The following is a 26786-nucleotide window of genomic DNA, read 5'->3' on the forward strand; positions in this document are numbered from 1 at the left end:
GGGGCTAGGCATGGTGAAGCTTCCTCGCCATGAGAGCTGGCTTCATGGGGCATGGGCTGCCTTGGGAGACAAGCAGTTGAGGCTATGCTCAAGCAAAGGTTGGATGAATCCAATGGTGCAGGGAGAATTCCTGCCCAGGTACTGGGAGGTCCAACAAGATGACTCCAAGCTCCCTCCTAGCTCTGACATTCTGAGGTTGTAGGTGCGAAAGTACCTTGGAGAGACACGACCACCAAGGTGACCCTTTTGGCATCTTCCTTGTTTATGAGCGGTGCTTTGGGCACGGATGTTCCGAGCTGTGCTGGTGCAGAGAAGGGGCTGTGAGCTTCTCAAGGACAGCACCTCTGCCAATTTGGTGTTTCTTTGTGTACAGCTCCTGATGCAGCCCTGAGCACAGGCTGGGAGTCACCCTCTGGGGATGTTGTGGAGGCTTTAACGCGGAGTTTCTAAGGATCATGACTACGATGCTTCCATTGTGTCCCATGCAGCCCCAGATTATGTGGCAGATTCTACCGGAGGCTGGGCCATAACTAGTCATTTTGCTACCAGTATCAAGATTTATAGAACTTGCCATAGTAACCCCTATGATCAGCCTTTTTAACCTTTAAATAATATTTTAATGACCAACTTTTAAAAGATAAGTTGAGGTGGGGGAGACCTGGCCACAAGATTCTGTCTGTGGGAGCAGTGATCCTGGAAATGGGCTCAGGCTGGAAGAGATCCTGGGATGAAGAGATTGCAGTTGCTGTCTCTGTATCCTCAGCATCTGGTATGGTGTCTGCCACGTGGTGGGTCCATAACAAAGGTTTGTTGATTGACAAGTTTTGGTGAACAGAGAGGGACAGAGTGGGCTGTAGAAGAGCTCACCTGAGCCGTGGACATCAGGGGAAGAAGTTCACCTCCTAGCTGCTTCTTCTCTTAAGTAATTATTCTTGCCATCTAGTTGGAGAGGGAGTGAAGCCTAGGGGTTAGAGTTAATTTTAAAGTCAGGAAGGCCTTGAGGAGGGCTCCAGTCCTTCCCTCTGACCCATCCTGGTTGGGTGACCCTGGGCAGCTCACTTTTCACCTCTCTGCCCCAGAGGCTCTCTAGGGCTAGAAGCTCAGTTCTGAACTGATAGAGGGAATTTCTCACTGAGAGCCCCCTATGCAGATGAAGTCACAGGCCTGGTCAAAACAAAACAAAAAAGAACCTAGGTGCTCAACTCAGCTGTATCTATGCTAATGCAGGGTAAATACTGCAAGTACACACTAAATTTTGATGCCCTGGTGCAAAGTCCTCGTTGCCTGCCTGTATCCCATGCAGTGTGTGGGAGCCAGCTTGAACTGTCTTGTTACTGTTTCATTGTGAGCATTTACACCTGTAAATAGACAAATGCTGTAAATCAGGGCTTGGCTTCTAGTGTTTTTTAATTGTCTAGGCTTAAGAAAGTGATAAAGAACTTCAGTGGTCTAGAACTTAGCCAGTAGGACAACAAATCTTTGGTCTTTAAGAAGACAGAGCTTGGTCCCAAAGTGCCGGAGCAAAGGCTACTGTGCTTGCCTGTGACCAGAAGAATAGAGGAAATGGAGACCAAAAGGCTCATAGAACTGGAACTTCTTGAGAGCTTGGTGAGTCATCTTGGGATTGTAGATTTGGGACTGGAAGGCAGCTCAGAGGCTACTCCCTTATTTGATAGTTGAGGAAGATAAGAGCGAAGGAAGGGAAGGACATTGCCCAACATCTCACAGGTGGTAAGGGTTCAAGAGACCCTTCATTCCTCGGTTGAAGAAACTGAGGACCAGAGAGGCTGAGTGATCTGCCCTGAGGCAATGGGAAGTACGTGAGGGCCAAGATGGCAAATTGGATCTGGTTACTGTGAGTACAGCTTTTGTCCTGGGCTGCTGACGCTTCTTCCAAATGGTGCGAAAAAGCCGTATTTTGTGATAATGAGATAACACCCCAACTACACACACACACACACACACACACACAATGTGCATGTGTGTTTTTGACCAAAAAACAAAATAGAACTTCTTTGGTTCTGGGTCTCCTTTTTGATCTCTTGTCTATATCCTCGTCCAATTTTGTCACTAAAGACATTGCTTATAGCCCTTTGCCTAGACCCCTTGTCACATTCCACCTTGTGTTATATTTAATACATTTGTGCATGCATTCACCCATCTGCAACCCCAGTAGATTGTAAGCTCAGTCACGTTTTACATCCTCCTATCCCTCAGCACCTTGCATCTAATTGGCTTAGTTAATGTTTGTTGAATGAAGATTGCTGAGTAATACACTTTAATCTTTTGGGGATTGAGGATTTCACAGGTGTGTACTCTTTCCATTGATGCAGATAGCTACCCCTCTGAGACTGAATCACCGGTCTCTGAGTTTCTTTGGCCATTAGAAAGAATCATGATCCAGGAGGGCCAATCTGCTGCTGATGAGCCTCTTCAATCTCAGCTAGGCTGGTCTTCAGAATGGTGTAACTAGAGGCCTTTCTTTCCTGGCACCATACTCCAAACCTTTCCTTCTTGAGGCCTGACCCAACATTATCCTCTAATGGCCTTTGAGAATGCAGGGTCAACTTGATGGCCCTCTGAGGCATCAGAGGAGGGCTTTAGTGGAGGGAAAAACAATAGACCATTCATAGGATAATGACAACAATAAAGCCCATTCTTCAGAAGGCCAAGCAGTAAGTATCATTATTTCTGTTTTCTGTTGAAGAAACTGAGGGTCAGGTTGGTTCAGGGACTCATCCACAGAAAGGATGAAAGTAGGGATTCCCAGTTATCGTTTTTTGTTTTTAAATAGTATTTTATTTTTTCCCAATTATATGTAAAGACAATTTTAACATTCATTTTTACAAAAATTTGAGTTCTAAATTTTTCTCCCTTCCTCTTTTTCCTCCAGTCTTCCTAAAACAGTAAGCAATTTGATATAGACTATATGTGTGCAATCATATAAAACATATTTCCAAGTAAGTCATATTTGTGAAAAAAGAAACAGATTAAAAGGAAAAAAAAATAAAGAAGGTGAAAATAGTACACTTCGATCTGCATTCATGGTCTATCAATTCTTTCTGTGGATGTGTATAGCATTTTCTATCATGAGTCCTTTGGAACTGTCTTGGATTGTTACATTGCTGAGAAGAGCTAAGTCATCCATTGTTGATCATCACACGATGTTGCCGTTGCTGTGTACAATGATCCCCTGCTTCTGCTCATTTCACTTTGTGTCAGTTCATATAAGTCTTTCCAGGTTTTTCTGAATCTGCATGCTCATTTCTTGTTGTACAGTAGTATTCCATTACATTCCTAAACCACAGCTTATTCAGCCATTCCCCAATTGAGAGGCATCCCTTTAATTTCCAACTCTGCCATCACAAAAAGAGCTGCTATAAGTAGTTTTGTGCATGTAGGTCTTTTTTCCCTTTTCTGTGCTCTCTTTGGTCTACAGACCTAGTAGAAGGATTGCTGGATCAAAGGGAATGCACAGTTTGGTTGCCCTTCGGGCATAGTTCCAAAGCAGAATGGTTGGATCAGCTCACAACTCCACCAACGGTGCATTAGTGTCCAATTTTCCCACATACTCTCCAATATTTATCATTTTCCTTTTCTATCATATTAGCCAATCTCATAGGTGTGAGGTGGTGCAGAGTTATTTTAGTTTGCATTTCTCTAATCAAAAGTAATTTGAAACATTTCTTCATGTGACTATAGATAGCTTTGATTTCTTCACCTGAAAACTGCCTGTTCATATCCTTTGACGATTTATCAATTTGAAGAATGGCTTGCATTCTCATAAGTTTAACTTGGTTATCTATATAGTTGAGAAATGAGGCCTTTGTCAGAGATACTTGCCAGCTTTGCCTTCCTTCTAATCTTGGCTGCATTGGCTTTGTGCAAAACCTTTTTAATTTAATATAATCAAAGTTATCTATCTTACGTTTTGTAATGTTCTCTATCTCTTGTTTGGTATAAATTCTTCCCATCTCCATAAATCTGACACAAACTATTCCTTGCTCTCCTAATTTCTTATGGTATTACCCTTTATGTCTAAATCTTTTATTCATTTTTACCTTATCTTGGTGGACAACATGAGATGTTGGTCTGTACCTAGCTTCTGCCATGTTGTTTTCCAGTTTTCCCGCAGTTTTTGTCAAATAGTGAGTCCTTATCCCCGAGGCTGGGGTCTTTGGGTTTATCAAACACAAGGTTACTATGGTCATTTACTACCATCTCTTGTGTACCTAACCTATTCCACTGATTCATCACTCTTTTTCTTAGCCAGTTCCAGATAGTTTTGATGATTGCCACTTTGTAATATAGTTTGAGATCTGGTACTGCTAGGCCACCTTCCTTTGCATTTTTATTTTCATTAATTCCTTTAATATTCTTGATCTTTTGCTCTTCCGGATGAATTTTGCTATATTTTCTAGCTCTATAAAATAATTTTTGGCAGCTTGATTGGTATGTTGCTGAATAAGTAAATTAGTTTAGATAGAATTGTCATTTTTATTCTATTGGCTCTGCCTGTCCATGAGCAATTGATATTTTCCCAGTTGTTTTAGATTTGACTTTGTGTGAAAAGTGTTTTATAGTTCATGTAGTTTCTGAGTTTGTCTTGGCAGGTAGACTCCCAAGTATTTTATATTGTCTATAGTTATTTTAAATGGAATTTCTCTTTCTATCTTTTGCTGCTGGTCTTTGTTGGTAGTATATAGAAATGCTGATGATTTATGTGGAATTATTTTATGTCCTACAACTTTGCTAAAGTTGTTAATTTTTTTCAAGTAGCTTTTTTAGTTGATTCTCTAAGTATACCATCATATCATCTGCAAAGAGTGATAGTTTTGTTTCCTTATGGCTTCTTGTAATTCCTTTAATTTCTTTTCTTCTTTTGTTGCTAGCACTAACATTTGTAGTACAATATTGAATAACAGTGGTGGCAATGGACATCTTTGCTTCACCTCTGATCTTGTTGGGAAGGCTTCTAGTTTATTCCCATTATAGATAATGCTTGCTGATGGTTTTAGATAGATACTACTTAACATTTTAAGGAAAGCTCTATTTATTCCTATGCTCTCTAGTGTTTTTAATAGGAATGAGTGCTGTATTTTGTCAAAAGCTTTTTTCAGCATCTATTGAGATAATCGTATGATTTCTCTTGGTTTTGTTATTGACATGGTCAGTTCTGCTGATAGTTTTCCTAATATTGAGCCAACCCTGCATTCCTAGTGTAAGTCCCACCTGGTCACAGTGTATGATCCTTGTGATGTATGGCTATAATTTCATTATTGGTATTTTATTTACAATGTTTGCATCAATACTCATTAGGAAAATTGGTCTATAGTTTTCTTTCTCTGCTTCTGCTCTTCCTGGTTTAGGTATCAGCACCATATTTATGTCATAAAAGGAATTTGGTAGGACTCCTTCTTCACCTATTTTTCCAAGCAGTTTATTATTGGAATTAATTGTTCTTTAAATGTTCTGTAGAATTCACATCTGGCCCAAGGTATTTTTTCCTTGGGAATTCATTGATGACTTGTTCAATTTCTTTTTCTAAGTTGGAGTTATTTAAGTATTATGTTTCCTCTTCTGCCAATCTGGGCAATTTATATTTTTGTAAATATTAATTGATTTGGCTTAGATTGTTTGATTTATTGTCATATAATTGGCCAAATATTTACTAATGATTGCTTTAATTTCCTCTTCATTGGTGGGGAATTCACCCTTTTCATTTTTGATGCTGAATATTTTGTTTTCTCCTTTTTTAAAAGTTAAATTAAAACCAATGGTTTATCTATCTTATTGGGGTTTTTTTCCTCTCATAAAACAAGCTCCTAGTTTTATTTATTAGCTCAATAGTTTTCTTAATTTCAGTTTTATTAATCTCACTTTGGGTTTTCAGGATTTCCAATTAGCTTCTCAATTGGGGATTTTAATTTTTTTTCTAGTTTTTATCTTAGTTGCATACCTAATTCATCAATCTGTTCTTTCTCTATTTTACTGATGTGTAAAATTTAGGGAAATAATTTTCCCCCTAGATTCCCAGTTCTGAGTCATATCTGCTGTTCTCATTCCTGGCCCCACCTTACTGCCTCCACAAAGTGTGATGGGTCTGCAGCTGTTTAAGCGTATGAAAAGGACATTTTCGGAAAAGCTCCTTCATTAGAGCAGAGACTCAGGAGATGGATCAGGGTAAACATCCTGCTTGTACACCTGAATCACCACTGTGGGCCCACAGGACTGGAGGGGAGGGAAAGCTCCCCTGCCTGGGAGTGATAAGTGCCTTCCTTGGGAGCCTTTGTGTGCTTGGGTTCTTTCCTGATGCTTCCTCACCTGTGGCCCTCCCCCAGAATATCCCCTAGAACACCCCAAAGATTGAGTGGTGCCGACAGTCTGGACAGAGCGAATCAATCTTGGTAAGTGGTTAAGAAATATTATACTGTAGCTACCATTTACATCTCACTTTAAGATTTATAAATATTATCTCATTTGATCCTCACAACCCCAGGAGGTAGGAGCTGTTGTTATCCCATTTTTACAGATGAAGAAACTGGGGCAGATAGAGCTTAAGTGACTTGCCCAGGGCCACCCAAGCTAGTGAATTACTGAGGCAAGGACTGAGATCACAGAGATCATCCATGTAGCAGCAGGAGCCAACTAATCCTGCTCCCAAGAGCTCCAGAGAAGAACAGTGCGCCCAGACAGGTTACTGTGCCCAGGGGCACACACACTCCTTTCTGGGTCACCTAGCTGCTGCAGCTTGCTGCAGGGAAAGACTTGAGGCAGGAACACCCATTAAGGGGCAGCTGCAATAATCGAGGAGAGAAGCAGAAGAAGACCCAAGCTAAGGTGGCCCTGGGGGAGGGGATGCTGGGAAGGCAGAAGTGGCCGGGTGTGACGATGGACCGGATATGTGAGGGGAGGGAGGCCAAGGAGGCCAGGGATGATGCCACCATGTGAATTGGGGAGATCTGGATTCAAGTCTCACTTGACACTACAGATGACTCCCAAAGACTCTAAAGCTGCGGAAGAGTGGCCTAACTTCGTTGGCAGAGAGAGTTCTGTCACTGGGAATTCCCTATATTTCTGAGTCACAGGTTTGGACCAATATAGTGTTTCCTGAGTAGAATGTAAGCTCCCTGAGGGTAGGGCCTATTTTTCATGTTGTCTTTATGTCTCGAGCTCCTAGTGCAGTACAGCAGGTATTTAATACATGCTTATTCTGTCTTTGTACCCTCCCTCTGTTCCTAACACACTGCCTGTTACATAGATGGTACTTAACAGATGTTTACTTTATTTGTTGTTTTACCCCTAGCACTTGTGAATAAAAAGTTATTAAGCACCTACTATGTGCCAGCCATTGGGCTAAGTACTGACAATAAGAATAATGAAAAAGGCAGTCCCTGCTCTCAAGCAGCTTACACTCTAATGGGGAAGACAGCACACAAATAGTAGCTGAAGAGGCCAATGGGGGCATGATGGAAAAACCCAAAGGAGAGTTGCTAGGTGGCTAATGCAGAGCTGGCCAGCCTGGGTACCCTCCTTCCAAGGAGGCTTGGGGGGCACTCTCTGCTCTAATCTCCATGTTGCGGGGTCCCCAAAATGGAGGGTACCGATGACATGCAAATCCCAAGGCTGATGTGATTTTTCAGGATGATACAGCTCCTCAGGGCATGATGGTGTCCAAAGGAGTTCACCTCAGTGGTGAAGAGCTGGTCTCCTGGCCTAGGTGCCCTTCTTTAATGGGGGTTTTACTATGTCTCTATTTTGTTGTTGTTTTGCTCCTAGTGGCTTAATTGGCACCAGGTGAATTGAGCTCTATGACATTTCTAACCATGTTTCCCCTAGGTTGCTGTTCCCATCCTCTTGAACAAGAAGAACCATGCAGTTTGGCCCTGTTTTGTTTCCCAAGACCTGGGAAGCCATGTGGAAGGCATGAAAAACAAAATGTACATTCTGAGGGGTGTAATGTCAGGAAGAACCCTGCTTCCAATCCCTACCATTGCAGAGAGCATTGAAGGGGAGCTGAGCTGCACAGAGATCATGTATGTACCCACTGCTGCCACAGACTGTGGCCCCATTGTATCTGGATGAGCTGGATCCTGGTCAGAGTAGTCGAAACTTACATGAATTAGATGTTTGTATGTCCTGGGTACATGAATATTTCCTGACTTTTTCTTCAAAGCAGCCTTTTAAAGATAGATAGTGTTTGTTGTAACAGTTCCCAAGGAAGAGGCCAGGGCTTTGTAGTAGAGAGAGGGAGTGCTGGACTTGAGCTAAGAAAGCACTGGGTTCTAATCCCACCTCTGCCACTTCCTAGCTGTGTGACTTTGAGCAAATTACTTGATCTCACTGATCAGTGTGGTGCAGTGTCTGTGTGTATACGTACAGAGCACATATGTGAGTATTTGCAGACGGCATATGTATGTAGATGGATACAGCATAATGTATATGGGGCAAAGTGCTATACTAGAACACATATTGGGCTTGGAAACAGGAAGACCTGGGTTCCAATTCTGCCTCTGTAAGCCCCTGGCAAACTATTGACCCTCTCAGAGTCTCAGGCACCTTCCAACACTCTGAATAGACAGTTTGCAGATTCGTATTGGTGCAGGGGTATCCACATTGTTTCACTTCCCTTTTCTCTCGTAAGCGCTGAAGAGCAGCTCAGTCTTTGGGAGAACAATGCTTTTTGCCATCAAAAAATTTGTAAGAGGCCTGTGGAGATGTTTTTCTGCCACAAAGAAAGAAATGTGAACATAACTTCATGAGAGGCCACAAAGCACACAGGGCTTATCCAAAGACATTTGCTGTTTGAGGAATGTCACACAAAGGGGAGGAGAATGTGGGTACTGGATTTCTGCTTCTGCCCTCTGTTTAGCAGGGGGTAGTCTATATAACCTTTGTCACTTTTGATGTTTGTAGACAAGACTCACATGAAAGGGCCATCCTCCATGCCATTGAATCTGTGGTTATTACATGGTCACATCAAATCCAAAAAGTCCTCCAGAAGGACTCGGGGCAGTCTCTGTTGAAGGGCATTCACTCAGACCCTCAGACAGAACTAGACTTCTGGAAGACAAGACGGGATAACCTTCTGTGCATCTATGATCAAGTAAGCAAAAGTCTAGTGAACTCCTTGCCCATGTCTCTCAAGCTGATGAGTAAGCCCGGCATGAACTGTACTCTCTAAACCCATGATCTCCACTGCTGGGGTGGTGGGTGGATGGTGGGTGGGAGTCTTGTTCGATTTTTATGATTCGGCTGCCATTGCCCCGTTCTGGGTGCTATCTGAGGTATGTACTTTGGTCCGCTGGGGGCGAAGCTGCGATGTCCTGGATGGTTGCTCTCTTGTCAACAGTGCAGATCTGGATTTCTGGTTCTGTGCCATCCTTGTCTACAGTCTTCAAGTGATTTTATGATCTCACCAACGTGGCTACTCCCTCCAGTGTACAGATTGCAACCCCATCTATACAGGCAAATTCTGTATTCCTCTCGTCCTCATCCTTCCATAAGTTCACACAGGGTTCCATCTTGGTTTCTCTTGATAGCACAAGCATTCCCAAGGACCCCCTCACTCCCACCCCTTGCCGTTCTTAGTTATCCCTGCTCTCTGAATCCACCCCATAGCTGCTATAGAAGAGCTGTCCAGGGTCCTGGAGACCTTTCTACCTTAACATCTCATGGATAATGGCTTAGCACTTGGGTAGTTCATCTGTTATTCCAATGTCAGGAACACAGGAATTAATCTGTTGATTAATTCCTCATTTTCTCCATAACCAGCTTACCCCCTTTTCTGGTGATACCTTCCCTTGATGATTCTCCTTATCCTGCTTCTTGCATGTGATATGTACTTTAAAAATGTGGATTGAAAGTAATTTTGTCTTGCTAACTTTTGATGACAGTGATATGATTCTCTTTGAAAGAGTTTTAGCCGCTCTAGGGGAATCACAAGACCAGAAGTTGGGGGTTACTGCTCCAGACAGCTCTCTAGGGAAGCTCAAACAGGTGAAGAGCCAATTAATCTGATCAGCTTGTTGAATTTGGGAAGCAACAACAATAGCTTCTATTTGTATAGCACTTTAACGTTGCCTTCATCAATATGGTCTAGCTTGGTGGGGAGAGTTTTGTCAGAAGATTTGACTTTGTATAATCTTTGTCACTGCAAGACCTGAATCAAATCACTGACCCCTGCTAGTCTTTAAATAGAAACCTCAATTCTTGCCTTACAGAGATAGCCAGAGACTTCCCTCAGCAGAAGGTCAGCTCTTGGAAGGCAGAGGCTGGTTCTTTTTCCCCTTTGTATCCTAGCACCTACTACAGTGCCTCACACATAGTAGGGATCCCCAACACTTATTATAGTGCCTGGTATATGATAGGTACGTAATAAATGTTTGTTGAATTGTTGAAAATGAATGAGATAAGAGGAATTTTTTTTTTAAATTTAAAATTTTTATTTCACAGGGTGCTAATATACTTAATGAAAATCTTTATCTATATAACATGATGAGCTTTTAAAAACTTTATTCCTGTCCATAGAAGTCCTACTTTAGGCTTTCTTTGTGACCTGGAAATGACTCTGGATTCTCAAAAGCTTAACCAGTGAAACACAAACTCTAGTGAGTTACTATACTACTCGTCTCAAGTGCCATTTCTGACATCAAACCTGTCCTGATCCTTCCAACCTTCCCTACAGATTATCTTGTATTTATTTTGTGTACCCAGGCTTCTGCTCCAGCCACCCATAGCTCTCTAGGCCCTGCCTTGCCCCACCTGGGTTCCTGTCTTGCCTTTCTCCCCCAACCCCAGCACATACTGCTTTCCTGCGCCCCTCCCCACAGCTGTTTAGTTGCCCTGGGACAACTCCACCAAAGTATGATTACCATACTTCCACCCCATCATACCCACCCCCTTCCAGTGACTCTAAACCCTGTAAAAGAAATAAAAATTCCAAACTGTTTCATAGAACTTGTGTGACCTCTTTCTGTTTCTGGAGTGATAATGGCAGAGCAGCAGCAGAAGAGACAGATGGTGTTAAGATCTCACAGTTGTTAGTCTATAAATATTAACCTAACAGTTGGTACTTTTAATGTGAGATGTTTGTCCGATGGCCAGTAAGTCATACTACTAGAGGAACTAAGCCATACCCATGTGGATATTTTCTCTGAAGAGAAAGGCATAGGCAAATGGCAGCTGATGGAAGGAATGCTGTCAGATTGAATTTAGAGGCACGAAAACTGGAATGACTGAGCTTGGCTTCATCATGCACCCAGAGGAAACAAGGAGCAGAGGATTTCGTGGGAAATTTCATGGGAAATGCTCAAGATGCATATAGGCCACAATAGCACCATGAAAATAATAAGTACAGCTGAAGCCCTGGCATCTGCTGCAGAGAATGAGAAGGAAACATCCTATGAAGAGGACGAGATCCCCAGTGAAATCGGTATGTACCCTAACACTTGGTGACCTCAATGAGAAGATGGGCACAGGGGAGAACAATGAAAACTATGCTGAGAATTAAAGTTTGGGATCAAGAAATTATCTTAACCAAATGATGAGACAGCAACTTGTCGATTACTTAGAATTCTGTAGCTGGTGTGCCATGAAATCCTACTTCAAGAAGAGACTCGGAAGGCATGCAACCTGCCAAATACAGGATGACTCCTCAGACCAGCTGCATCCTAACAGACAAGAAAACAACTGTTCATCAGCTACAGTCACCAGCACAGAACCAGCTGATTGCATGCGGTCAGATTGTTGACAGGCCAAAGGAAAGGAGTGGAAATCAATTTTAAGGTAGGAAAAATACTCATGAGAAGACATGGGGAACAACCCCAGCAGGTAGTCCCTAGCTTGTTGTAATTGGCTGCTAACTCTGACAAATAGGAAAGGGACTGAACTAAACACAGAAGCTCTTCTTAGAGAAGTTTAATTGGTACAATTAAACTCCCTCAGTTTCCTCATCTGTAAAATGAGCTGGAGGGAAAAAAAAGAGCAAACCACTCCATATCTTTGCCAAGAAAATCCCAAATGGGGTCGTGAAAGAGTTGGATATCACAATGACTGAACAATAGAAAATTGATACAAAGCCCAGCCACAGTTTGGATTGGCTCAAAAAGTTCAGAAGCCACTTCAGCCAGTATAGATTTAATCCATTTACTCAGCAGGATGATAGGACATCCCAGGGCAGCACTGGCAGTGAAAGCAAACCACTGTTTCAGAATATAATGGAGGAGGAAGATGGAAGATGAATACTGTTTTCCTCCGCTGTGAAATGGGAGGGTTGGAGTAACTGATTTTTGAGGGCCCTTCTAGCCGTATGTTTAAGTTCCTATGTCACTAAACAATGAGATGCAGGTGAGGGGAAAATGAGTCTACTGAGAGATTCACCTGCATTCTAGATAAGCCCCACCATCCTCTGAACATTTGATGAAAATGGAAGAACCACCAAAGTGTATGAAATGAAACCAGTTTAGAGATGTGTCTAGAAGTCATCCATTGTCTTGAGCAATGATAATGGAACCAGCCCATTTGGACTCTACAGCCTTAGTGTACTTGATGTGGAGAAGTCCAAATAGTATTTAAAGGTCGGTCAGTTCCAGGCATTTCTGAAGAACTAACAAGATGTCAGACACTTTACTAAGTTCTGGGGGTCCAGAGAAAGGCAAAAATACTGCCCTTGCCCCTCAAGGAGCTCGCATTCAAATAGGAGAGACAGCATATAAATGACTAAGTTCCTAATAACTGATGAAGATGATAAGAGTATGGAAGGTCATCTCAAAAAGAAGGCATTAGCAGTGGAAGGCAGGGGAAGACCTCTTGCTAAGGCACAATTTGGATTGTCTTAAAGCAAACCAAGAGCAAAGATTAGGAGGGAAAGCATCCCACACTGGGGGTGGGGGGAGAGAGGGGGAGGCAGCCAATAATGTGGCATGGAGTTGGGGAATGGAGTTTCCTGTTCTAGAAATTGTTCATGGGCCATTGTAGCTGGATTAGAGAGTGTGTGGAAGGCAATGAAATGTGAGAAAATTAAAAAATTGAATGGAGTTTGGTTACAAAGGGCTTTAAGTACCAAAGAGAGGTCTTTATGTTTGATTCTCTTCCTGGTTGTGCATCTACTCGTACTCACTCCATGGAAGGTGCAGTGGAATGGGGAATGATGGGACAGGGAAATAAGGCCAATGTAAAAATCAAGGTGTGCAATGATGAGGACCTGTGCCAGGGTGTTGGTTGGGTAAGTGGAGAGAAGTTGTAAAGGTAGAAATGAAAAAATTTGACAAGAAATTGGATATGAGGAGGAAATGTGCAGTTGAGAATGATACTGGGGTTGAAAGCCTGGTCATTGGGAGGATGGTGGACAGGTGTCCTCCACAGTAATAGGAAAGTTCAGAAGAAGAGAGAGTTCGGGGGTGGGGGGGAGTATGATTTTAGTTTTGGACAAAGTGAATTTGAGATGTTTATAAAATATCTCATTCAAGATGTCCAAAAGGCAGCTGAAGATGCAAAACTTGAAATCACTAGAGAGAGCTGAATAAGTAGATTTTAGAATCATCCACATAAAGATGATATCCATGGGAGCTGATGAGAACATCAAGGTTCAATTAAATAACATAGAAGAAAAGATGGGACTGGACAGAGCCTTGGTGGTGGCAGCAGAAACCTATGGTGAATAGATGCAACCTGGATGAAGATCTAGAAAAGCTGACTTAGGAGAGGTCAGATACGTAGGAGCCAAACCAAGAGAGAATAGTGATTGCCAAAGAAAAGAGAGATCAAGAAGGATGAGGTTTGAGAAAAAGCCATTAGGTTTAGCAATGAAGAGATTGTTGTTGACTTTAGAGTAGTTACAGTTGGATGATGAGGGCAACAGCCATAATGCAAGATTACAATTGGGTTGGAGGGGAGAAAGTAGAGGTACAGTATAGGTGGATTTCTCAAAGACTTTAGCCACAAAGGGGAGGAGAGATATAGTAGCTAGCAGGGATGGTTAGATCAAGTGAAGATTTTAAAGAATGAGAAAGAAATAAGCATATTTGTAGGCAGCAGGAAAGCAGCTAGTATATGGGGAGAGATTGAAGACTAGCGAGACAGTGAAGGTGGTAGTGGTTGGAGGGTGTCAATGTTTTAGAAGAGGCTAAATGATGGAATCAAGCGTACAGATGAAAGGGCTTGCCTTGGAAAGGACAACTTCATGTGAGACAGGGGAAGGAGGACATGGTGAACTAATACACCTGAGTGACGTAAGAAGAGAGAGCTCTCAGCTAATGGCCTCAATTATTTTTCAGTAGAATATGAGACAAGGTCCTCAGCAGAAAGGGAGGAGGTACCATGGAAGGCTGGAAGAGAAATTTTGGAGCACCTTCTGTAGTGAATGGGATAGTTCATCAATTAGGAATGTATAAAAGGATTGCTTCGTCACACTGAGGGTCCAGTTGAGATTATGTAACATAAATTTGTAGTGGATCCAGTGAGCATGATTTCATGATTGCTTCAGCTTCCTTCAGTAGTATGTGATTAGGAATGTCAGTGAGGATGATGGCAGTAATCCACAGCTGAGGTTTGACAGAGTGTGATCAGTTACGGGGCAAATGATTTGAGGGTAGAGGAGAGTGAAGAACTAAAATGATTCAGCAAGGGGTCAAGATAGTGAAAGGTGAATAATGTAGCCAGTGCAGAGGTGATGACCTGGAAAAGAGCTGATGGTGGTAGAAGGGGACTGTGGAAATGTCTACAGAGAGCAAGGCTGACTCCCCACTATGACCAGGGAGTTGGAGGAGGGTAGAGCTGAGCGGAAATGCAACCAATACCAGAAAAGGTGGCCAAGGATACAGGGTTGTCAACGAGAGGGAGCCAGGTCTCAAGAGCCAGCAGATGGAAGGAGAGAGAAAAGAGAAGATTTAAAATGAAAGGAATTTTGTCAATTATGGAATGGGCATTCCAGAGAGCACAATGGAAAGTCATATAAATGTATTTGTCTCTCTCAGTCTCTGTCTCTCTTGGTCTCGGTCTCTTTCTCTCTGTCTCTGATTCTCTCTGTCTCTGTCTTGGATTTGATTGTTTGGAAAGGTGTTTGGAAAGTTATATAGTGCTTCCAATTATCCCCATGTTGTCTGCCTCAAAGACCTACTTTTTCGATATCAGTATTCTTGTGATTTTATCTGGCTTCATGAAACATTGCAGTCTTAGGAAAGCCAAAATTGTAATCTTTACGAAGGTCAATAGAAAGATACATGGTGCAAAACTGGTGATTAGGAAAGCATTTCATCAGTGATGGCTTTTTCATGAGAGGTACATAAAAGACATAATCAAGAACACATGACTAGAAAAGACTGGATAGACCAGTTATGTACAGTGATGAGAGTTAAGGATTATGGACAGCCCAAATGAGCTAGTATTCATTTAATATTTTAATTACATTTTTATCAATAAAAATTAATAATTGTATCTATTTGTTCTCCCTCCCTTCCACACCAACCCCACCTTGGAAGAAGAAAAAGACAAATACCTTGTAACAAACATGCCCAGTCAAGCAAAACCAATTCCCACATTGGCCATGATCAGGACAGTATATCTCACACTGCGTGTTGAGTCCATCGACTCTCTGTTTAGAGGTGGGGAGCTTTTTGTCCATTAAATGTCAGAGAAATGAGGAAATGCCCTCCAGCTTGTGGAGGCTGGTATAAGATGCATTTTGGAGAATTCATGCATGAGAGTCCAATAGGATGTGGAGGCAGAGATGCAACATGAGCCTGCCCCAAAGGAGGAAGAGAGGCCTCATAGGCTAAAGCCACAGGTGCAATGAAGCATCCTCATGTTAACGTTGGTGTTATTTAACCTCCTTTCTGAGGAAATGGGGGTGCAAGTAGTACGTGAGCATAGAAAATATTGTTATTTTGCTTTCTTTGCTTTTCCATCCTGCTGTCTGTTGGACGTTGGATCAAAAGCCTTGGATGTTAGACATGGTGTACATTGTATAAAGGAAAATCTAATTGAATAAATTATTTTTTTCCCAGGAATCACATTTGTAACTCCCACTAATCCAGTTCTAGTTATAAAATATATTATCTTTCTCTCCCCCTGCTTTTCCCTCTTAAACCTAATTCTAGCTTCAGGCTCCCGTTGTCCAGAAAATGGTCCAGATCCTGAAAACGAAACAGAGCAGTTATTTCCCTACTTTTGAGGACACTTTCATGGTTGTTGAAGCTGGTAAGGACAATCTGGATGTCAGCAAGCTATGTATGACCTTTGTTGGGGTGTGTGTGTGTGTGTGTGTGTGTGTTCTTGTATAATCAATTGATCTTCTTTAATAGATAGCTTGAATTCATCACTGTGTACTAGATCTGTATCCAAATATTGAAATGCATGATTAAATACATTATTACTTGGCTTGAGTTCTACCAATTTAATTTATTTCTGTAAAGTTTATGTTGATACTTTTTCCTTTCATAAAAGTCAGGATAAAATATAGTGATAATTAGAGATAACTGATGTAAAACAGAATGTCGGCCACGATGTGCATGTACTCAGTCTGTGGCTGTAGATTTATTGCTACAGTAGACCTGTTACTGTAAGGAAATTACTCACTCTGAGGAGTCAGTGTTTTGCACATATATCAATGACATATGAGTAAAACATAATGATAGATGGTTAAAAAACTTCCGTCTAATGCTTCCATTTAAGTCTTCTGATGATGAATACAGCTCCTGATGGTGCCAGACTAGAGTTGTATTTGAACTTTATTTTACTGGAATCCAGCAGAGGTTATAGTCTCTTATTGTTCTAAGAGTTTAGGATTTTGTAAAAAATGGTGGCTGGCTTTAACATTCACTTGAACAGTCCTGGTTGTCTGTGTTGTGAGCCCTTGGTGTGGAGCTACCTAGCATCTTTCCTGTCTACTCTAATCACAGTGCCTTACTAATAACTAGCATTCATTTAGTGCTTTTAGGTTTGCCAAGAGCTTTACAAACCTTATCTCATTTGCTTCTCATGACCACCTGAGGAGGCAGGTGGTATTAGTCCCATTTTACAGATGAGGGAACTGAGGCAGGCAGAGGCTAAGTGACTCCTCCAGGATCACAGAGGTAGTCAGTGTCTGAGGCAGGACTTGAACTCAGGTCTTCCTGACTCCTTGCCCAGTGATCTATGCCACTTAATATGTTTAAGTCATAAGCATTTTAAAGTATAGTTTTAAATATACTTTGAAGATATAAGGAACACTGTTCCTTTGGGTAGGGAGAGACATGGTCAATGCCATATATACCCTTCTTTCTCTTTAAAATTACGTTTTATTTTTATATGAATACTTTTTGATTGAGTCTATATTTTATATTTACTTGTGCATGTTTTTTTTTCCAGGAGAATGTAAGCCCCCTTGAAGGCAGGGGCTATTTTGTTTTTGTCCTTATGGTGCCTGGTGCATAGCAGATATCTAATATGTGTTTGTTAAATTGAATTGGAACAATGGGCTTGAGATATAACTAGAGTGAGGTGAACAGAGCTTTGTCTGAGGGTACCAACAGTGCCTGCTTTAGCAGGTAGACAATATGCTTACTGAAGCAAGAACAATGAGTGAAAAGGGGAAGCTACCAGCTGCCCCCACTGCAATTCTAGGGGCAGGTATCCCACAGGGACAGCCTCCCTTGAGGTGGCCTTCCAGTGTACTGGATTCCCTGACTCCCCCAATCAGGCCTTTTGCCCTCAAGACCTTTATTTCCCAAGGTGCTGGGGAGGCATCTTCATGGAATGCCTCTTTCAATCCATTAGCATGGGAGGGAGGTGAGCCTGGGTTCTTGAAGGCTGTACCAAGCTAGGTCAAGCTCTGGAAACCCTTTAAAGCTGGACCTCTGGAGCTCTTAGATGTCCTGGTCCTAGCACTGCTTGTGCCTGGCCCTGCAGACCAGGTCAGGGGGTCCCAAGGCCATGAGTGTCTTCCTCCTCCCCTCCCTTCCCCTCCCCCAAGCTTCCCTGTCCATGGTACCTAGGCTTCAGGAGCCTTGGAGATCTCTAGTCCAAGGGTTGGCAGGTTCTCGTCTTGTTTCCCTGTGAACATGCTGGCTTTTTTTTTTTTTTTTGTAAAGCAGGACCTCAGTCCTAGTGCTTATAGGCTTTTGTGCAGCAAAGGGCTGCTTTTCTTTTTTTTCTTTTTGGAAAAAAAAAACTTAAACATTATTTTATTACTTCATGGTCTATGATACTTTTAGTAAAATGCAGCTTAACTAATCATCTCTTTTTTTTGAAATTATGTATTTTTTTTAGTAAAAATTTATTTATTTTTAGTTTTTAACATTTACTTCCACAAGTTTTTGAGTTCCAAATTTTCACCTCCTCTCACCCCTCCCCCCACCCCAAGATGGCATGCATTCTGAATATAAGGGCTGCTTTTCTTTGCATTTCTTGACTATCATTTGATCAAGTGCTTTTCTTTTGTGCTGGTATATGCAGGGGCAGAGCTGAGCTCTTTGGCAACCTTCAATGCCTCCATTTGAAGCAGAAGTCAGACACCATGGCTCTGAGCTGACATTCAGTACCATTGCACCTTGGACCTAGAAGGTGCTTAATACATAACTGGTGAACTGAATTGAACCCTGACTTCCCACCTGCAAAGCAACAGAAGCAGCTCTGATCAAATTCATTCCTCCATGTTTAATTCTTTTCTTTTTTTTTAGGCAATTGGGGTTAAGTGACTTGCCCAGGGTCACACAGCTAGTAAGTGCCAAGTGTCTGGTCTAAGGTCACATTTGAACTCAGGTCCTCCTGACTTCAGGGGCCGGTGCTGTATCTACTGTGCCACCTAGCTGCCGCCGTGTTTAATTCTTTTAAAATCTAGTTGTATCTGTTATTTGATGGCATCTTGTAGTCTGATAAATATGGTCACTGATTTCTCTGTGATTGCAAAATAAGATGCAGTCCTTTACTACCTTGGTACTTAGAGTGCTTTCCCTCTTCTCATAGGCTAGTGTACCTTTTTCTTTTTCCAATTGTTTTTTTAGGCAATGGGGGTTAAGTGACTTGCCCTAGGTCACACAGCTAGTAAGTGTCAAGTGTTTGGTCTGAGGCTGGACTTGAACTGAGGTCCTCCTGACTTCAGGGCTGGTGCTGTAGCCACTGTACCACCTAGCTGTCCCACGTTTTACTTTTTCAGACCAGATTCTTGATTTGATCAGTGTAGGGAACTTCCTATGAAGAGGCTGTCTCCACCAGAGCAGATTGGCACCTTTGCTAAAATTTATAGTCTTAGAGTGTTGCTTGGGGTGTTAATGTGACTTGCCCAGGGTCACATGGTTAGGATGTCAAAGGCAGGACTTGCACCCAGGACTTCCTGACCAGACCTCTAGCCATTGTACCACAGTGTCCCATCAAAATGGCAGGTGATTTTTGCAGGGGTTTTAGGAGCATGTGATCTCTTCTATTTCTATTTCCCAGTCAAAAAATTGATAAGGACCACTCTGGTTGCTCTGTAGGTGAGATGACAGGGTTCAGTTCAGTTTAATAGTTATGTATGAAACACCTATTGTGTTCAAGGTGCCATTTTAGGTGCTGGGAATGCCAAGACGGAAACAAAGTCACCTTTGCCCTCAAGGGCATTTTATCTCTAATTCCACAAATATTTATTGAGTGCCTTTGTCTGCCAGGCCAGTGAACACAGAGACAAAGGTGAACCAGCCCTGTCCTTCAGGGAGCTTACATTCTACAATGGGGCTTCAACATGGCTTTTTCTTCCTTTAAATTTAAATGTTATTTTTTTCAGACCTAACGCTAGGCCCCTAACTCGGCCACCACAGAAAATAGTGAGCAGCTATACGTGAGCATCATACATCTATCTATTCATTTGTTTTAATGCCAAGAATTCATGTGGGGAAAAATCTCACCTTAGTCCTTACAGAAAACAAGGGACAAATTCCAGGGACCTAACTGAGCTTTTCAAAAAGTATGGTAATTGTGGTAAGTCCTGCCCTTCTAAATGTCACACAGGAGAAAGATTAAGCCTCTGTATATCCATTTAAATTGGTGCATTTTCCCCCCAATCATTAAAACCTCTGTATATGCCATCAGTCCTTGAAGGCTGCTTCACAGTCTGCTTGAAAGTGCCAAGTGTCCTTGTGTCTAATAGCTTCTAATGAACATAAATGGTTTTGTTTTCATGGAGAGCAGATGAACTGGGGAGCCAAACCACAGGTCAACAAATGGGCTGAATAATCAGGTCACTGGGAAGTTGCTCCGGAATAAAAGAAAGTGGGAAGTCAAATGAAGGAGAGGGCAGAGGGCAGCGTTGAGGAGTCAGTGACCTGCACGGTGCAGAGAACAGCAACAATTTCAGTGAGACACAGAGGGAAAGACTCTTGGGAAGAAGGCACCGACAGGAATGGGAGGCACTGGAGAAATCTGGCCTGTCTTGCCAGGGTTAAGGAGAGAAGGGGTATTTGGCTAGCCCTTTTGGCTCATCGGATAGGGCCTCCATGAGGCTGTCCATTCATAACACTAGCCAGGAGTTGGAGTCTTGGTTTGCATTATTGGTGACTTGATGATATGACCTTGGGATAGCTAGGTGGCATCATAGTACACAGAGCGAACGACCTGGAGTCAAGAAGGCTCATCTTCCTGAGTTCAAATCTGGCCTCAGACACTTAGTAGCTGTGTGACCCTGGGCAAGTCACTTCCCCTTATTTGCCTCAGTTCCCTCATCTGTAAAATGAGCCAGAGAAGGAAATGGCAAACCACTCCAGTATCTTTAAGCATACCCCAAGTGGGGTCACAAAGAGTCAGATACAACTGAAAAATGTCTGAAAGACAACAAAAATCCCTTAGCTTTTCTGGGTCTCAAATCCTCCAACTTCAGAAAGGCTATTCCCCCACTCCTTCTCCCACCACTCTTCCCCCCATTTTTTATCATACTGGAGTAAACAGAGCCCAGGGACCTTCACATTGGACTCCTAGCTTTGAGTCAATCTCCTCTCCATTCCATCCTTCACACAACTGCTACATTAATCTTTCCAAAGCACCAGGCTGACATCATTTCTCTCCTCCCTGTGTGGTGCCCCGTTATTGTCTCCATGAGAAAATCCAAACTTTTCAATTTGAAAATCCTTCACAATGTGGCTTCCCTCTGCCTTCCTTCTTTCCCCTCCCTCCTCTTTGATATTCTCTGTTCCAGGCAAACCAGCCTGCTAGCTGTCCCTGGCACTGGCCATGGTGTCTCCTACTGCCATGGTTTGGTTTTGCTTTGGCTGTTCCCCATGCTTGACATGCCCACCTTCCTCATCTCCATCTCTTCCTTCAAGTCCTGGTTTGAGTTCCCTCCATGTCACTTCATGGTCGCCGTTTCCATACCATACCACCTGCCCTAGGGCCATGACCCTCCTGTCCCTCCTTTCCCCTGATTAGAACCTTGGATTCTGCCCTTGGAACTACCCTGGGCTCTAATGGGCAAATGTTTGCCTTTCAGTACCCAGAGCCAGACTTGTGAATCATCTCCCACCACTACTTCTGAACCACGCATGTTGCCCACCCCTTTCCTACCCCTTGCCCCCTTCCCTTTAGGTGTTACCCTCCCTCCATTGCAATGAGGGCAGAGACTGCTCATCTTATGTTTGAATCCTCAGCACTAGCATGGTGCAGGGCATATAAAATGTGCTTAATAAACACTGTCTCTTATCATCTCTGTCTCTATGCCTAGCTGTGCCTCTCCTGATTATGTATATATCTATCTGTGTACAGATTTTATCCTTCCAGTAGAATGCAAGTTTCCCGAGGGCAGGGAATGTTTTGCTATTTGTCTTTGCCGCCCCCCCAACACATCATCCTTTAGGAATGCAAATGCAACTTTTGTAAGGTGCCAATTGACGAAGGAAGCAGAATGTATGAGAAAGAATGGATGAAAGCTTGGTCATATGGTAACGACCTACTTAAGGGATTTTTAAAAAATGTTTTGAGAGTTCTATTAATTAAAAAAGCCTTTAAAGGAATAACACAATGAACCCTAAGTATTGTAGTACCATTTATTATGCAGAATAATAGGCATGAAAGGACCTGGAGAGATCATCTAGTCTGTTAGCCTTCAGGGGAGACCAAACTATTTCAAATTGATAACTATTATTTTTATTAAAAACAACCTCAGCTCTCAGGAATACAAAGTCCACAGCCTGTCACTATAGCCTGCCTATCACAGTGTCATATAATTCCCAAGCTCTACTTCGGTAATTCTATCATATCAAACCAAAACCATTCTTCTAATGATTCACACCAATTTATCCTTTTTCCTCCTTAATGAGAATAGAAAGGAGCTTACTTCCCAAGTCATTTCTTTTCCAATAGATGTCTGATTTCATCAGTTAAATGGTTCCTGACCTTCTCTGTAGTAAAAGGTGTGTCATCAGTTTTTTTTTTTCAACCTTCCTTCAGGCTCTTCTTTTCTCACCATCTGGAGTGGTGACCTTGGCCTTCTAGGAGTGAGGTAAGGATAGACACTGACCTCTGATTTCACTGGTATAGGGAACTCCTGCATGAACAAACACCCCCTATCAATATAGGTGAGCACCGTCTTGGAGAGTTTGTCTAGAACACTGAAATGTTAAGTGACTAGTCCAGGGTCAGTAGATGTCAGAGGCAGACTTGAACCCAGGCCTTCTGGCTTCTAAACTAACCCTACCTTTGTTCCAACTTGCTGCCTCTTACCTCTGGGGGTGAGGAAGGAGTGGATAGCGCAAGGTTCTTGATTAAGGCCCAGTGTGACCAAATCCTAGCCAACAGCTCGCTTATTTCTTCCATCAGCCCAAGGTGACAGCAGCTCTAACAGGAGGAATAAAACCACTACCTTCAAGGACTTGAGGAGCTGAGAGGTGGAAGAGGAATTATGTTAGTTCCATCTGGCCCCAAAAGAAAGAACAGGTGGAAATCAGAGTGGTCAATCAAGGCTTGATGTAAGGAGAAAAACTGAAGCCAAACCAGAAAGCTTCCTAAAGACTAGAGCTTTGTTGTTTGGCTAATTAGCAGCACTGTCTCCAGTAGAGCGAGTTCTTCAAGGTCTTCAAGCAAAGGCTGGGTGACCAGTTTTGGAAAAATTGTAGAAGAATTCTTTGGCTGGTATGAGCTGAGATGATGCTGAGCTCTCTCCTGATTCTAAAATCCAACAATTTTATGAATTACTGGAAGCTTTGAAGACAGATCTGAAACTGATTTAGGAATTGTAATAGAATCCTAGAGTCAGAGCAGAAAGGGACCTTTGAGACTGGAGGGTTGTAGAGCTAGAGTGGAAAGCACCTCGGAGGCCACTGAATCCAACCCAAGATGGGGAAATGGTAGCCCAGAGAAGGTAAGGTTGCCGAGGAATGAGTGTGGCAGTGTCAGGATTTGAACCCAAGTCCTTTGATTCCAAATCCAGCCCTTTTCCTGCCAGTCCTTATATGGCACTTGATGGTTTGCCAAGCCCCTCCCACATGTTATTTCATTTGCTCATCACAACACCCCTGTGAGGTGGGTGCTGTTATTAGCCTCTTTTTAAATAGGAGCAAACACTGAGGACGAGAGCGGGTAAGAGACCTGTCCAGGGTCACACAACCAGTAAGGGTCCGAGGCAGGATTTGAATTCCGGTCTTCCTGCTGCCCCCCCCTTACCTCAGATTCAGGGTTGACGGTTCTTGGCACAGCTGGGGAGAGCAGAAGAGAGTTGGACTGAACTGGACTTGATAACAAAGAACGAGTTAATTTCCAAGGTCCCATCTCACCCTATGACTCTGTAACAGTTAAGCCACCAAACTGCACTGGGGCATTTCTTTCTCTCCTCTACCAAAGGCCAGCTTTGATGATGAGGAAGGAACCCCTAGGGCCCCAGAGGCTTTGCCAGCTGAACTTCAGCTCTGGATGGCTTTATCAAGCAGGAAAGACTTTCATGGATGGTGTAGTCCCACTGATGTCTCAAGGTAGGGAGGGGATCATCCCAGCAGCCCTGACCCTGGAGGGGCCCAGGGCCCATGTGGAGGCTTCTGTTCAATGTTAGGAGCCACAGTCTAGAGAGAACAATGACAACTTGGAGATCACTTCCAAGAAGGGTCAGCCAGAAGAGTAGAAGGTCTGCACAAACATGGCACTCAAGGATGGACTGAAGCAGTGGGAGAGCTGTTAGCCTGGAGGGCAAAAGACAGAGAGGACAAGCCCTCTGATGGCAAATGTTTGTAGGGTTGTCTCATGGAAAAGAGATTAGTCTTGTTCACCTTGGCCTCAAAACATGAGAAATACTGGGCAGAAGTAGAAAGAGACACATTTAAGTTTGGTAGCAGGAAAATTTCCTGACAACTACAGCTATCCCAAGTTGGAATTGACTGCTTTGGAAAGTACTGAGCTCCCCTTCCTTGGAGGTCTTCAGGCAAAGACTGAATGACCACTCATTGGGCATATTTAGACATTGGGCATGGGTTAGACTACATAGCTTTTCAGGTCCCTTCCATTTCTGAAAGATTCTGAGATTTTAACATTTAGTATGTTATCTTCTATCTACTTGGTGTGTGGTGAGTATGTGTGCATGTGTGTGTGTGTAGTATGTGCCTATCTATTTACATGTAATTTCCTCCATTAAAATGATTTTTATCTTTGTAATTGCAAGCATGGTGCTGGGCACAGAATAAATGCTTGTTGATTGATTAGAGAAGACAGAAATTGCCCAGTCATTAGATGAATTCTTTGACCAAGAAGGAGATTACAAATCTAAAATGATGCTTCACACTGTAGTTGTCCATCCAGTCTTTTTGAAGACTCATGATTTAGTTGGTGTAGATCAGAGGTTCTTAATCTAGGATCTGTGACTTTAAAAAAAAATTGATAGCTATTTTATTTAATATAATTGGTTTTCTTTGTAATTCTATGTATTTTATTTTGTGCATTTATAAGTGGTATTCTTAGAAGAGGTTCATAGACTGATCAACAAAAAAGTCCAGGGCACACAAAAAATTGGTGAAAAACTTGTTCCACATGAATAAGCTAGCATTAATCTCTATGTATAGGTTAAAGTTCAATTTACGTTATTGTATAGATAGTACAAAAGGATATACAATCCAATGTAGTGATGATAGGTTGTGACATTTTTGTTTCTCTTTGTACTTGGAGGCTGAATCAGTTGATTCATTCATTTTCTTGGAGGTGTAAGGTTGGTCTGGGCTTATGATTTCGTTCTTGTGAGGGAACTCCCAGGATGGAGACTCTTTCCACAGATTCAGGTCAGCATAGAGACTATATCTAGTGTCTAAAGTCTCCAGACTTTGACTTGGGTTTCCATTGGTGTTTCCTTTACAGCTCTTCTTGAAGCCCAAGATATAGAACTGTACCTGAGACCACTGAAAAAACACATTCAGCATCTTAAGCAGACTGAGTTCCCTCACATCCACTTCTTGATTTCTCCTTTATTTCACACCATCTGCCTGATTTGGAGTCACTCCAGGTTTTATAACACACCTGCCCAGATAATCATCTTGCTGCAGGAGTTCTGCAATCTCTTTATTGACCAGGTATGTAACATTTGAGAAAAAGCTTCAAGAATAAGGAAGAGGATTTTCTCCCATGTTTCAGATTCTGATTAGAACTAGTGGGGAATAAAGAATTGGGGCAGAAATTGGGGGCCCAAGGTGACCCTCCTCTTTTAAAGAAAGGATGTTTATTCAGTAAATATTGACTTAGTTTCTATTCTCTACAAGCCCTGTCCTAGGAAGATAAAAGGCAAAAACAAAATATAACCCTTGCCATCAAGAAACTTATGCTCTGCAGGCACCCGGATATAAAAAGGCTTGCTTGTAACAAATGCTACCTAGCTTACATAGAGAGCCCATAAAACTCTAAGAGTCACTCAGCTCTTTCCTGTTGGGCAGTACATTCTTTTTTTAAAAATAATTTTTAATTTTATTTTTAATTTATGGAATAAAACAAGCATTTCGGTAATGTAGTACAATAAAAAATATGATTGTACAATTGTTGGGGCTGAGCTGTGTATGATGAGGTGATTCTAAAAAACAAAATTGGGTAGGAAAAGGTCAAAAGAAGAACTCATAAAAACAGGGCATGAAAGGAAGAACTAACAGACAGGAAGCAAGTGGGGTGGAGGGCTGGTAATATTGGAACCTTACTCTCATCTGGGTTGAAGAGGAAACAATGTATATATCTGAAGAGGTTTAGAAGTCTCCCTTTTGACTTGAGAAAGAACTTTGGCTTACAGGAGGAGCCCATGAGATGAAGAGAATGAGAAGAATCTGAGGAAAAAACTCTTCTCTATCCTTCTCCCTTCCTCTCTCCTCATCTTCTTTCAACTCTCCCCCTTCCCATCTCCTCTTCTTTCTCTTCCCCCTCCCTGTCTTTTCTTCTTCATTCCCTCTCCTCCTTCTGCTTTCCTCCTCCATGGAGAGAAGTTGCTTGGCTATCAGTGTTGCAGCATGGTCACAGGTGATGTTGGACAGCTCCATGGTGAGCTGGATGTGATCTAATTCTCTTTAAGCTGGACAAAATTGCTGTGAATTTTCTCATCTGTGTCCTACATCAATCCAAAAAATATTTTAATGTCTAGAAGAATGATTTACTCCAGGGAAATTTATTCAGGCACAGATAATTAATAAAGCTACTGAAATGGGAGGATATTGAGTCGCTGTGGAGAGATGTTCCTAAGTCCCTGATCTACTCCTGAATAATGTAATTATTATTTGTAATATATACACCTATGTAACAGGTGTGTGTATACATATGTTTGGTATATAAAAGTGTATACACATATGCTATAGGGTGTGTTATACCATACCATATATCCCATAGGATTGTAGATTTAG

General features: G+C 42.3%; 1 protein-coding gene across 1 annotated transcript in view; it reads left to right on the forward strand.

The window, feature by feature from the left end:
- The window catches only part of DNAH11 (dynein axonemal heavy chain 11), a 320191-nt gene that overhangs the window by 7801 nt on the left and 285604 nt on the right, over positions 1–26786 (forward strand). The window contains exons 3-6 of the mRNA XM_078150757.1: positions 7840–8036; positions 8917–9106; positions 16098–16197; positions 25273–25484. Of these exons, the coding sequence (XP_078006883.1) occupies positions 7840–8036; positions 8917–9106; positions 16098–16197; positions 25273–25484 (699 nt within the window). The remainder of the gene's footprint in view (positions 1–7839; positions 8037–8916; positions 9107–16097; positions 16198–25272; positions 25485–26786) is intronic.

The sequence above is a fragment of the Phascolarctos cinereus genome, unplaced genomic scaffold, assembly GCF_003287225.1.
Source record: "Phascolarctos cinereus isolate Bilbo 61053 unplaced genomic scaffold, phaCin_HiC Scaffold_1;HRSCAF=81, whole genome shotgun sequence".
NCBI classification, from domain to species: Eukaryota; Metazoa; Chordata; class Mammalia; order Diprotodontia; family Phascolarctidae; genus Phascolarctos; species Phascolarctos cinereus.